Genomic DNA, 12,901 nt, shown 5'->3' on the forward strand with positions numbered 1-12,901 from the left:
CGTTTCAGTGTCTGCTCTGAGCCAGGCCTGTGCTCCTGAGCACATGGTGCGGTGCAGGCTTGGGAGAGGCGGAGGGGAAGTAGCGCCCCCGCCCCAGCCAGCGGAGGGCAGCTCTTGCCAGGGGCTGGCTGCTCGCTGGGGCACGGCTCTGCCCTGCACGGGCCTAGCGTCCTGACTGTTGGCGCGTCTGCCTCCCTTGCGAGGCTGCGGTCTGTGCCCTCTCCTTCTCAGGCAGTGCCACCACAGTTCTTGGTGAGTGACTGCATGAACAGCTCACGTCCCGGTGGATGGGTTGTTCCCAGTCTAGGAGGTTGAGGCTCAGTGTGTTTAAATGGCTTCCTCCAGGCTGCATGCCTGGACCCTGGACGTGGTCCCAGCTCTCATACCTGTCCGGCAGGCCCAGCGTGGGCCCGTCAGCCTGCACAGTCTCCAGGCTCAGCTCAGAGTGGTTGGCCCCTGCTGCCCCAGGGGTTTTTCCTTCTGCCTCTCTGCTCATCCTGCAAAGTCAGTGAATTCTGTCCAGCTCGACAAATCTCTTGAAGTAAAGTGAGATGTAGTTTAACACCAGTTAAAAAGGAAAAAGGAAAGACAAATCAGCTTTGAAGCCCAGGCTGGCAAAGAGCCAGCTGCAGTGTCGGGGGAGAAAGCAAGGAGTCAGGGGACAGGGGACGCACGTGGGTCATGGACCTGGCCCCTGAAGGCGAACGTGGACCCCGGGCTGCCCGGAGAGTGTCCTGGTGGGGGGCCTCCTGTGCCCTGCTCGGCCCACTGCTGGAGTCCCAGGGCGCCTCTGGAAGTCGTAGTTAAGAGGTTCCCTGACCAGCTGGCTCACGTTCCAAGGACAGACCCAGTCATGGTGAGAGGGCTCAAAGCCAGGCCACAAGGTCAACCGAGTCGAGGGAACAGAGGCTCATGTCCTGAGGGGGGCGAGATGCGGGGTGGCAGCAGGGCCATCTACACCCTGCCAGGGCCGCCTGGGCCAAAGGGGACTGGAATAAGGAGCCGGGTCTCAGCTGTGACGGGGGAGCACGGGTGGGCCTCCTGCCCGGGACGCTGTGGGATGGGGGCCACTGAGCGCCCTCCCAGCTCTGAGGCGCTTCATCCATGACGTGAACCAACAGAGGCCGGCCGGAAGCCCTGGGAGCGGAGCAGCTCGGCGGAGAAGCCCGTGTCCTCCTTGCTGTCCAGGTGAGCTGCCCCGGGAAGGCTGGCCCTGCGCCCGGGTCGGTGGGCCCAGGCGGGCGACGGCGCCAACTCACCTCTCTGTTCCATTCCGTTCCACCGCACAGAACCCCGTCTGTGGCCAAGAGCCCCGAAGCTAAGAGCCCCCTTCAGTCGCAGCCTCACTCTAGGTACCGAACAGCCCCGCCTCTGGGGCCTCCTTTGTCCCTTGCCCATGACTAACACCCCGGATCCCACCTGTGTCCTGTCATCTAACAGTCGGCCCTGGGAAAGGGTGGTCTGTGCTTCGTCAGGGACAGGTCGGGCCAGCTGCTTCCTGTCTTCTCCTAGACAGAGGGCCCGAGGCCAGGGGAGGGGAGTGACTGTCTAGAGAGGCAGCGAGGTGGAGCCGGGATCGAATCCCAGCTCTGGCCTCGCTAATTGTGACACCGGGCAAGCCAGGGGACCTCTCCGAGCCTCCACTGCTCCCCCACGCCACGAGGAGGTCTCTTCATCCCTCACGCACAGGGTGACCATGTGTGGACAACAGCTGGACACAGGAAATCTTCAGCAGCCCTGGCTGCATCCCGCAGCTCAAAATCCCGGGGGCTGGCCCAGCACCCCACCTCCTCTCCTTCCTCTGCCTTTTCCCCGGAGATACGCTGACCATATTTCCCAAACCAAAAGCTGATGTGATAACAGGATGGGTTGTTTGAAACTGAGGTCGCCCAAAAAATCGAGAGACAGTCACACAGTAGCTATGGGCCAAGTGTGGCCTGAATTTGAAGGCTTCTAGAATCCGTACTAGGAAGTGTCTTCAGTGCCCATCACAAATTGGAGGGGAACAGCCCAAATCCCAGAGCAGGTGGAGTTTGAGCCTGGTCTTGCCAAATCAAACAAGGTGACCAGAGAGAGCTCCAGCCGGCCCAGCAGGAGTGGCGATGACAGATGCGGGTGAACGGGGATGAGGGGTCTCGGCGGCAGCCAGGACTTGTGGAGGGCCTTTCTCAGCCAGGCCCTGAGCTGGGCCCTGCAGGTCCCTGCCTGCGAGGAGCTCATTTTCCTGTTGGAAAGGCCCGTAAATAAGACAACTGTGAGTTCTGAGAGGTGCTCTGGGGAAGACGTAGAGGGCCGCGTGGTGGACGGGGCTGGGGACGGGGGTGCTTTAGCAAGTGGGCCTCTCAGAGGTGGCATTCGAGTTGACCCGGGTGAGAGGGAGCCTGCCCCGTGGAGACTGTGGGCACGGCCCTCCAGGCCGAACGAGTGGTAAGTGCTAAGGCCCTGAGCCTGCCACCAGCCTGGCAAGTTCAAAGAACAGAAAGCAGGCCGTTGTGGCTGGCAGGTGATCGGACGTGGGGAGGGCAGAGGGAGGCACGTTTAGAGAGGCAGGAAGGAGCCGCACGGTGAGAAGTGTGGATTTTATTCTGTGTGCGGGCCCCAGTCTCCGAGCTCTGCGCAAAGGGCGCCGCGATGGAGTTGCTCTCTGGGCAGCTCGCTCTGGCTGTGAAGCGAGAGGTGGACCGGAGCCGGGCGGGAGCCAGAGCAGCCGGGGAGGCGAGGCGGCCGGGGCTGACCTGCAGCTCCCAGCAGAGCTAGCTGCTTCCTGGTTGTGGAGTAAGGACGGGCGGCCAAGTTCTGAGTGGCCAGGCGTCCCTCACAGGGCAGGAGCGTCGTCTAGGGCATTCCTACACGTAAGAGGGCTCTCCGGCTCCGAGCCAGACTCACAGATGGGGCGGGTGCCGCAGGGCTCACAAAAGCTGTCGGGGTCACCATCGGGGGCACTTTCCAGGTCTGCAGATGGGGGGACCGAGGCCCAGAGAGGTGAAGCGGTTTGTCCAGGTGACTGGAAACTACAGGATGGGTGTGACGGATCCAGGGATCTCAGGCCGGACCTCTTTCCACATCAGGACCCAAAGTTAACGTACAAACTCAGTCAGGACCACATTTATTGAGTCTCTTTATTGAGTTCATCCAGGAGGGGCGCAGGAGCACTTTTTCTTTTCTTTTTTAACCCAGCTTTGTGCACTGGACACTAAAATTTTATTTACAATAGCATTCAGTGGGTTTTTTTTAATCCAGTTTTATTGAGATATAATTGACATCTAGCGTTGTGTAAGTTCAAGATGTACCACACTGTGATTTGATACACGTGTGCATTGTAAAATGGTTACCACAGTCAGGTAAGTTAACTCGTCCATAACCTCACACAGTTACCTTTTTTTGTACGTGTGTGGTGAGAACTTTCAGGTCTATTTTCTTCGCTCCTTTCAAGCATACGATACAGTATCGTTAACCATAGTTACCGTGCTGTACGTCACACCCCCAAGAGGGAGCCCATCTTAGTAGCGGAAGTGTGTGCCCGTGGACCACCTCCACCGGTTGCCGCCACCCGCCAGCCCCTGGCAGCCACGAGTCTGCGCTCTGTTTCTGAGTTCGGCTTTCCTAGATTTTACATATAAGTGAGATCATGCGGCGTTTGTTTTTCTCTGGCTTATTTCACTTAGCATAATGTCCATGTTGTCACAAATGGCAGGGTTTCCTTCTTTCTTGTGGCAGAATACTCCATTATGTAACCGTGTGATGTACATATGTACACGTGTGTGTACATACACTCACACACGCACACAGATACAGACATGACATCTTCTGTCTCCATTCATCTGTCAGCGGACCCTTGGGTTGTTCCCATGTCATGGCAGTTGTGAATAACGCTGCAGTGAACATGGGGGTGCAGCTGTCTCCTGGGACAGTGATTTCATTCCCTTCGGCTGTGTACCCAGAGGTGGGATTGCTGGCTCGTGTGGTCATTACGTTCTTAATCCTTTGAGGCCCCTCCACACTGTTCTCCATCGCGGCGGCACCAGCACTTTAGTTTTCATGCTTGTTCTCCTTCGCTGTGGAGAACACCAGCCCTCGATTTCCCCAGATGGACCTAATCTGTACAGTGACCCCTGGTAGCCATGCCAGTCCGCCAGGTCAGTGTCTGTCCGCCAGCTGTCACATCCACGATCCCTGCAGCTGGCTCTAGCCACATCATTTCCCTGAACCTGCCTTTCTCTCCACGTGGGGACAGAAAGTGGATCCAGAAAGTGTACCCTCAGCACCATGGTCCTGCTTTGAAAGGCCAGGTGGTTAGACGAGCGTTTGCCAAGATTTCCTTCCTTCCTCCCTTCCTCCGTCCTTCCGTCCTTCCATCTTTCCCTCCCCTCCTCTCTTCCACTGGTGGGATCTTAGTTCCCCGACCAGGGAGTGAACCTGGGCCCCGGCTCTGAAAGCAGCAAGTCCTAACCACTGGACCACCAGGCAATTCCCTGCCAAGATTTTCCAGGGAGGATTCATGTGCAAGAGACATGAAGTTTCAAACCAGCTAACCTTAGTTCGGAAGCATCAGGACAGTCCCCAAAACTGAAACCTTTGCCTGAGACGAGCAAAACCACATCCAAGGACGTTTCCTGAAGTAATTACACACCAGAGCCGGTTACCAACACCAGGGACACGTGTTTGTGTCGGAAGTGGGTGCCTTTAGGACGAGTGTTTAAGGTTTTTGCAATTTTGTCTCGTATTTAATGCCATCGTTACTGGTTTCCCCCAAGCCTCCGTCTAGCCAGGAACGCAGACCCTCACACTGAGGGCCAGCTTATCAGGGTCCCTTTCCAGGGGAGGCAGCATGTGACGCTGTCCACTTACGTGGCTGCTTCTGTGTGAGAGCTGTCCAGGCAGAAGACACCAAGTCCTGACTCTTGGGTTGGGAAATATGGTCACAGTATCCATGAGCCCCTCTCGAGGTGGAGACAGGGCATTGGAGTCCTTTTCAGGTAGCTAAGGAGCGGCCGGAGGTAGAAGCAGAAAGCGTGTGAAGGACGATGGGAGAGGGCAGGGCTGGGCCCGCAGCCGGGAGGCGCTGGGGCACCGCTCAGTCTCCCAGCACGGGGGCGCCTGCCGGGCCCCAACGCCCACCTGACCGCACCCTGCCGCCCTCTCCCCAGGATGAAGCCGGCAGGAAGTGTAAACGACGTGGCCCTGGATGCCTTAGACTTAGACCGGATGAAACAGGTGAGTGTGTCCTTCCCGGAGAGGCTGTGAAGGAGCCAGAGGCTGGGGACTTGTCGGGGCCGCGTGGGCAGGCAGGCCCGCCCTCTTGCCCAAGAGGGCCACATGCGGCTGCCAGCAGTCGGGAGCCGGCGGTAGGGGAGGGGAGGGGACACGCGCAGCGTCGGTCCCCCTGCCCCTGTCCTTACCAGGAAAAGGCTCCCGGCCCGCCTCTGGGGCTTCCCCTTCCGGGCACCCCGGCTCCTCCTGAGTATTTCTCAGGCGTGGGAGGGTGTCTCACGTCCCACTCACACACCGTTCCCCAGCTTGGGGAGGGAGGCGAGAACACGGGTGACATGGGCAGGGGTGAGGGTTGTGGCGCTGCCCCTGCCCCTCGGTCAAGGCCACTTCTCTGCTGTCTGTCCCTTCACTCCGAGGCTCTGCTCCCACCAGGAGATCCTCGAGGAGGTGGTCCGCGAGCTCCACAAAGTGAAGGAGGAGATCATCGATGGTGAGTAGAGGGCCCCCACCCCCGGCATCGCCCTGAGCCGGGGTGCACCCAGCGTCCTTGAAGACGGAGGCCTGCCTGCGCCCAGGGCGGCCAAGCAGGGGTCCAGGATGGTCCAGCCAGGGAGGCCGTCCAGGGCCAGGAGGCCTGGGCCTTGTACCAGCATGGGGGCGGGGGTCAGTCTTCCTCCCAGTGGCCAGCACCACCCTCCCGCGTCTCTGAGCAAACTGAGACTCAGATTAAGCGCCTCGTGTAAGGCCGGGGACGCCCTGCTGCTCTGCCGCCTCAGTCTGTCTTCCCAGGATTAGCCTGTGTCGAGGAGAAAGATCCGAGAGTGCATCCCCAGGCCCAGAGCGGCCCTGAGTTATCTGCTGCTTAGCTCAGCACCTGTGGACGTAGATTACCGCTTTTTATTCTGCCACTTCTGATCACTGGGTTTGGGGTTATAAGGGCAACCGCTGCCTTCCCGGAGGTTTAGGGGTCCAAGAAGCCACAGAATTACCTATGGGCCTGACCTAGTTCACAGCCTGCTTGGCCTGGCCTGAGGGAGCGGGCATGTGGCTCTAGCGGCAGGGCCTCGTCACGGTGAATCACATCCGTCCTTCCGGGCCCCACCGTAGCCTTTGATGCCGCTGGCTCAGATCTGGAGCCAGAGGAAAAGGAAAGGTTCGGGCAGGGCTGGCTCCGCCCGACAGAGCAGTGAGGCACAGCCTGGTGCCCACACCCCTCCCCATCCCACCTGCTGGGTGCTGGTGGCGGAGGGCCGCCAGACATGGGAGAGAGGAGAGGCGGCTGGGAGCCTGCGTGGGGTGCCAGCAGAGCCGGACCCCTGCCCAGGGCTGGGTGACGGCCACACCCCGTCCTTGACCCAGAGAGCACTCAGTTCCTGTTTGCCCAGTCCCCCCACAGGCCTGGGATGGGCAGATAAGGAGTTAATGAATGAAGAGAGAAAGCAGAGCCAGAGAGGAGACAGAGGCCAACTATTAACCCTGCTCTGATGCTGGGCGCTCCCACCTCAGGAGGGCTGCTTGTGTGGCCCCAGGGCCAGGGCTGGTGTGGGGCCCGAAGCAGGGCTGCCAGCCAGCCAGCGAGCAGAGGGCACAGCCTCGACGGAGGGAGCCAGTGGGTGTGGGGGGGCCCCCGTCTCTGCACCTGCCACAGCGCGGCCATGGTGGACGCAGCCTCTGGGGCGGGCGGCTGAGAGGCTGGGGGAGATGTGGGCCATGGGGGTCTCCTGGAACCCTCCCCTCGTTCCCCTGCTGCTGGAGACGGGCCCGGCCCTTAGCTCTCTCTCCTGGCCTTCGGCTGCAGGCCCCCTGGGGTCTGTCCGGGCAGAGGCTCACATCTGGGGGAGGACTCTGGGGAGAGGAGCAGGGAGAAGCCCCGGCCCCCTCCGGATGGGGCGAGCCCAGGCCCGGGAGGCAGGGCATGGGAGCCCTCCGCCCTGCTCAAGGTCACCGACCTGATGCTGCCCCTGGGGGCGGGGTGGGGGGCTTGCCGGTCCTCCGAGCAGAGCTGGGCTGCCTGCCTGCCCCTTACCAGTCCGTCCTCTGACGGGGAAGGGGCAGTGCCATCTTTGAGGGGCTGCCAGCTCACGAGAAGCGGCAGATGAGACCCACAGAGGGCTTTGCTGTCACCCCGGAGTCGGCCGGAGCCCGCTGCGGTGCCTGCCCTCTGGCCTGGGGGGAGACAGCGGGGCAGACCCCAGGCAGGACCTGAGCAGGCCGGGGGGCGGCGCCTGAGCCTCCTGTCCCGCCCTGTCCTCTCAGCCATCAGGCAGGAGCTGAGTGGGATCAGCACATCGTAGGTCGCTCGGCCCCCGACGCCGCCTGAGACCCGGTCCAGCCGAAGGCGGGGACAGCAAGGAGCTCAGCGCCCCGGGCCTCCAGCACACACGAGCACGCACTGAAGCTAGGATGTGCTTCGTTTAAAAGTCTTAACCTGTGATAAAATATTAAAATGAGGAAAAAAGTTCAGCTCCTGGATTTTTTTAGATTCAACCTGACACAGCACACCAGGCCTATCGCCTTTTTTTGTATTTTATATTTGCCTATTTAAGTGTACATTCCTTTCGGTTTATAGAGAAGACACCCCGAGTCAGTCACGCGCCTCGCTAGGTGGTTTCAAGTTTTCTCCTAGGTGCCACCGGGAGCAGCGGCCGCTTCCACGCGGCTCCTTCCCAGCGTCCTGGTGGTTGGGGTCCATCCACGCGCCAGGCGGTCTGTGTGCACGTGGTAATAAACGCTTACCGTCCACACCCCGGCTCCGACTCGCTCGCTGTTGGCGGCTCCCGGCCGGGGAGGCCTCTTTTGGGGGAAGGGCCCACGGCAGTAGCGGCCGTGGGTGCGAGGCTGGGCTGACGCAGATGCAAGGGGGGACGGGCCGCTGAGCCGCGCAGCTCAGGCACTGCCGGCGGGGGGCCCAGGAGCCGCCCCCCAGGGCCTCCTCCAGGGAGACGGGCTCTGAGTGGCGCCTGGAACATCAGCAGGGCCGGGAGGAGGCACCAGCTTACCCTCCCCGCCGCGCAGAGGGGCGCCCCGTGACTCGGGCCCAGCAAGGCGGGCAGGGAAGGCCTCCGCCCTGCCCCACAAGTCTCCTGCAGCCCCCAGGGAGGAGCACAGGTCCCCGCCTCCGTGGCAGGAGTGAGGCCCCAGCCAGTGGGAAGGCTTTGGCGTCCTTTGACTATCACGCAGGCACCACGGCACAGTGTGCCCAGGCGCTGGCCCAGCCGTCTCCTGGGGCCACGGGAGGAGGGCCCCCAGTCTGGCTCGTGACAGTGGGGCTGTTTTCTGGCCAGGCTCTGGACACACCGTCTCACCGAGTGCTCCCAGCGACCCTGGGACACAGGAATAGGGCTGTTCTGCCGGCTGGGAGGTGAGCGGCTTAACCCACACACAGCTCCATGAGCCGCTCTCCCGGGCTCCTTCTGCCTCCCGCTGTCCAAGAACCCTGTCGCCTCGGTGCCTCGGGGAGAGAGTCCTGGCAGGTGGCGACGGGGTGCTCCCCTCTTCTGGGCAGCTGCCTCTCGAGAGATTTGTGCCAGACCCCTGCCCTGGGCCCACCTTCGGCTCTGGGTGAGGCCCAGCCGTGACCGTCCCGTCGGCAGATAAGCTCGCTGGCGGACACGGAGAGCTCGCGAGGCTCAGCTGGGCTCTCTGGGGCTCCCCTGGGCCCAGGCCAGCGTGTGTGCACAAGGAGGGGCCGCCTGCCCAGGCTCAGAGCCGCATTGCCCTCCCACAGCCAGTCCAAGGGCCTCTTCCCCGGGCCACCTCAGTGGTCAGAACACCCGTGGACAGGGGTGCCTGGCACACGCGAGGCCACTCCCAGCCCTGAGCAGGAAGCCCTTGCGTAGCAACTGCCCTGTCTCAGGCACCTGAGACCTTCCTCCCCGCCCAGCTGGGCCTTCCTCCCAGCCCTCTCTCTCCCGGGCCAGCTAAGGCAGCCCCGCCATGCCCGCCCCTGGGCCGTGGTCCTCGGCCTCCCCAGCCTCACGGCTCCAAAGGGAGGCCGTCTTGGCCCGGCCGCTTCCTCTGGCAGGGAGGGCCTCGCCCAGGCATCCCTCCTGCTGCCCGCCTGCCTCTGGAAGACCAGGACCCACACCCCGACACAGCCCCTGGGCCCAGGGGCTGGCGCCAGCGATGCCTCCCCACCTCTCAGCTGGGCCATTAGCCCTCCGCACAGTCCGGCCGAGCCGCATCCCGCTTCGCAGAGACACCGAGGACACCAGCCAGCTTCCGTCAGAGCCCTAGCTCACTTGGGCAGTCACCCGTCGGTGCAGCCGCCTGTGCACCCGCCATCTGCCTGGCCTGTGGTACCTGTTCTCCTCAAGCCCCACGTCTGAGCTGGTGGGGGTGAGGGCCCCAACGTGCAGCAGGAGCTCGGCAGGCGCGGGGGTGGGGGTGGGGGGCAGGGTTGTGGCGGGAGCAGGGACGCGGCCCGAGGACCACGTGGATCTCATCTCTGCCCACACCCCCAAAACCGGCCACTCAATGACAGGGCCCCCGGGGAAGGCTGCCCCAGAGGGAGGAGCGTGGCCTCAGGCCCTGCTGGCCAGGAGCCGAGCCCACTCCTGGGAAGCACCCTTTGTGGACTTGAAAACATGCTGCTTTAATTTAGGGCATGGGCACGCCAGAGAAATCAGCTCCCTGGGCACAGGGCACCCAGCGCCGGGCCAGGCCTCGCGCGTGACGTCCTGAAAGGGAGGGCCCGGCCTGCGGTCACCAGTCCCCGTGCAGACCAAGCTTCTCCAGGCTGCCACCCGCGCCCGCTGTCTCCAGGCGTGGTCTCGGGACTCCAGGGGGACAAGAACAGCAGCCTAGGGTGCGGGAACTAAATGCAGCCAAACCAGTTCTGGGCACTGCACGCCCTGGGGACAGGTGACGGCCAGCCCTGCAGGTGGGCGGGGCGAGGCCGGGCAGCAGACAGAGAGCACAGGCCCTGCTCCCACCGGGCACTGAGGCGCGCGCAGCAGGGTCCGTGCTCTCGGGGCGCCGGCCGTCGGGCTCACAGGCCGTCCTTCGCCAGCTTGCACACCCGCTTCACCCTGGCGTAGGGCCCCAGGGAGTCCTCGGACACAAAGTCCCAGAGCACCTTCACCCACGAGTAGTGCTGGGGCAGGTGGTCGTAGTACTCGGGCGCGATCTTCCGCACCTGTGGAGAGGGCACATGGGTCAGAGGCCGCGCACAGGCACGTGCACAGCCACAGGCGCACGTGCGCGCAGACACACGTGAGCACACGCGCAACCCTGTCATCTCCCAGGGTACCCGTGTCCGGGCCAGCCGGCGCTGCCCAAAGGCGGGGGGGCCGTTGGCCGGGGGCACCAAGAGGCGCTGAGGCCCCTGCCCCAAATGGGGTGAGGAGTTAAAATGCACCCCCTCCCTGGAGCCACGCCCCGAGTTTCTGATCCAGGAGCCTCGGGGTGGCCGAGTCCTGCTGAACCAAGGTCACGCCCACGCACCTCAGCCCGGCGTTCGGTGCCCTCTCGGCCCTGCAAACCCCTCTGACCTTGGCTCCCACCATACTCCCACCCCGTCGCCCTCCTGCCAGCCTCAGGACTTACTTCCACCTCCAGCTCCCTGCCCCTCTCTGCACCTGACACCCTCAGCCCGCCTCCTCCAAGAAGTGCTCCAGCCTCAGCACCTACATGCACACCAACTGCAGGGGAGGCCTCCCCCTCCCCCCACAGAGGACACACCGGGTGCACAGGGCCTGCTTTATAACTGAAAAGGGGGGCCTAAGGGGGATGAGGTGACACGCACGGCAGGAACAGGGAGCCTTTGACTTTGCTTGGGAGAAGGAAAGGCTCACAGCTGACCGCAGCTGCTTCTGTGAGTGTCCTGGGTCAAGATTCTGGCTCTGCTGCTTCCTGAGTCAGGGGCCCCTGCTCCCTGAGCCTCTCCCTTCGCGTCCATGAAATGGGCGTGGTGGGCTTGAAATGCTGCGTAGGCTTGTGGCGAGGCTTCAGTGAGATGGTGCCCAGCACAGAGCAGGACCTCAGTACCACTGGCGGGGTGGGGGGGGGCCTGCACAGCCAGGGTGGACACACAGGCTGTCAGACTCGAGTCACGTGGGCCATGGCACAAACACCTGCACACCCAGACCAGCGCTCACGTGCACTCCAGCACACCAGTGGGTGAACATGCACTCACAGACATGCACATACGGACAGGCACACCTAATCACGTGTAGGAATGCGGGCACACAGACGTACACACAGTCTCGCACACTCAGACACCCTTCCCACGACCACAATCTCCAACCCCCTGTGCGCGGTCACTTCTGCTCTAACCGACCAGGGCCAGACCAGAACAACAACAACTCCTCCCCCTCCCCCCTCCTCCTCCCCCTCCCCCTTTCTTCTTTAGAAATTCTCCAACCCAGATCTCCCAAGACAGAGGTGCCAGCCCAGAGGCTTCCACTCCGAGGCAGCTCGGGCCAAGCCCCTTGGGTCACAAAGGGCAAGGCCCACCCTGTCCTCTCTGTGCCGTGAGGGGGCCCCTGGAGGGTCACAGGGCAGTGACAAGAAATGCGGAGGGACAGGGTCAGGAAGGCGAGGCGCTTCACTTGCAGTATCGTTACTGCTGCACCATTTACAGGAGAGAAAGCTGAGGCACAGAGAGGGCAAGCGGCTTGCCCCAGGACACACTGCCAGCCAGTGAATATCACAGCTGTGCTCAAACGGGTTTTCATTAAACCAAGAGGCCTGAACTGTAAAATGCCCCTTGAGCCCCTGCCCCGCCCCCCCGAATTCACCTTCCTATTCTCCAGCCAGGCACTCCGTGTGCCAGGTGGCCTTTCCTTCTCCCCTGGGGACCCCAAGTGAGCACGTAGCCATCCCGTGATCAGCACGAGAGAAAGGCCGGAGTGTGGCCCAGAGCCCTCCCCGCGTTCCCCCACCTCCCACTAAGGTGCCACTGCAGCCCCGCGACCATGGCCACGTACCAGGGGCAGGTTGCAGCCCGGGATGCTGGGGAAGTCGTGGTGTTCCATGTGGTAGCCCACGTTGAAGGTGATCCAGTTGAGGGGCCCGTAGTAGGAGTAGGTCTCGTGGCCCTTGAGGAACATGTAGTGCTCAGCCACGAAGTGGCCCGAGATGGGGTGCAGGCCCAGGCCCAGCAGGGAGCTGGCCAGCAGGTAGACCATGGGCTTGGGCCCCCAGAGGGTGAAGATGGTGGCGTTGGCCGCCAGCTGCGCCAGGGCGTTGAACACCTCCATGCGGGTCATGGCCTTGGGGTGCACGCAGAGCGGCCGCAGCGAGTAGAAGAAGGGCTGCAGCGCCAGCCAGAGCAGCTTGCGGGCCGGCGTGCAGAAGAGCCAGCCCTCGAGGCGCGTGGGCACGTCCACGTCCAGCCCGTCGCCGCCCAGGTAGCGGTGGTGATCCACGTGGTACTTCTTGAAGGAGGAGGCGTAGGGCACACCCAAGGGCAGGTTGGCGAAGACGGCGAACCAGCGGTTGTGGGCGGGGTGGCCAGTGCCAAAGGCCGTGTTGTGCGAGATGTCGTGGATGGCCAGCGTCAGCGCGTGGTTCACGCAGCCCCCGAAGGCGTAGGCCCAGAAGAGCAGCCAGCGCCACGCCAGGCCCCGCACCAGCCAGCAGGCCAGCAGCTGCGCCAGCACCAGCCCCAGCACCAGCCACTTGAGGTGAGGGTCCGGCCGCATCAGGGCCTTGATGGCTGGGTACTTGGCTGCAGGGAGGACGGGAG

The 12,901-nt window shown here is 62.8% G+C and overlaps 2 protein-coding genes across 15 annotated transcripts in view; one reads left to right on the forward strand and one right to left on the reverse strand.

Annotated features, from left to right (window-relative positions):
- EVL (Enah/Vasp-like) overlaps positions 1-7,674 on the forward strand; it is a 162,646-nt gene extending 154,972 nt beyond the window's left edge. For 7 of the 8 annotated variants that reach the window (XM_030883380.3, XM_060295284.1, XM_060295282.1 and 4 more), the window contains 5 exons: positions 1,122-1,188; positions 1,290-1,352; positions 5,148-5,214; positions 5,644-5,701; positions 7,468-7,674. In XM_030883380.3, the coding sequence (XP_030739240.1) occupies positions 1,122-1,188; positions 1,290-1,352; positions 5,148-5,214; positions 5,644-5,701; positions 7,468-7,505 (293 nt within the window). In that variant the 3' untranslated portion in view covers positions 7,506-7,674. The remainder of the gene's footprint in view (positions 1-1,121; positions 1,189-1,289; positions 1,353-5,147; positions 5,215-5,643; positions 5,702-7,467) is intronic. The other variant, XM_060295281.1, reaches the window with a different exon arrangement.
- The window catches only part of DEGS2 (delta 4-desaturase, sphingolipid 2), an 81,201-nt gene continuing 71,207 nt past the window's right edge, over positions 2,908-12,901 (reverse strand). For 3 of the 7 annotated variants that reach the window (XR_011377270.1, XR_011377271.1, XR_011377272.1), the window contains 3 exons: positions 12,141-12,883; positions 6,201-10,348; positions 2,909-6,085 (listed from right to left, as the gene is read on the reverse strand). Coding sequence is in view for 1 of the 7 variants with exons in the window: in XM_070045006.1 (XP_069901107.1) it covers positions 10,202-10,348; positions 12,141-12,857 (864 nt within the window). In the remaining 6 variants the exon portion in view is untranslated. Of the gene's footprint in view, positions 10,349-12,140; positions 12,884-12,901 lie in introns of all 7 variants that reach the window. The other 4 variants (XR_011377267.1, XR_011377269.1, XR_011377268.1 and 1 more) reach the window with 4 other exon arrangements.

This window comes from Globicephala melas, chromosome 2 (assembly GCF_963455315.2).
Source record: "Globicephala melas chromosome 2, mGloMel1.2, whole genome shotgun sequence".
Classification (NCBI taxonomy): domain Eukaryota; kingdom Metazoa; phylum Chordata; class Mammalia; order Artiodactyla; family Delphinidae; genus Globicephala; species Globicephala melas.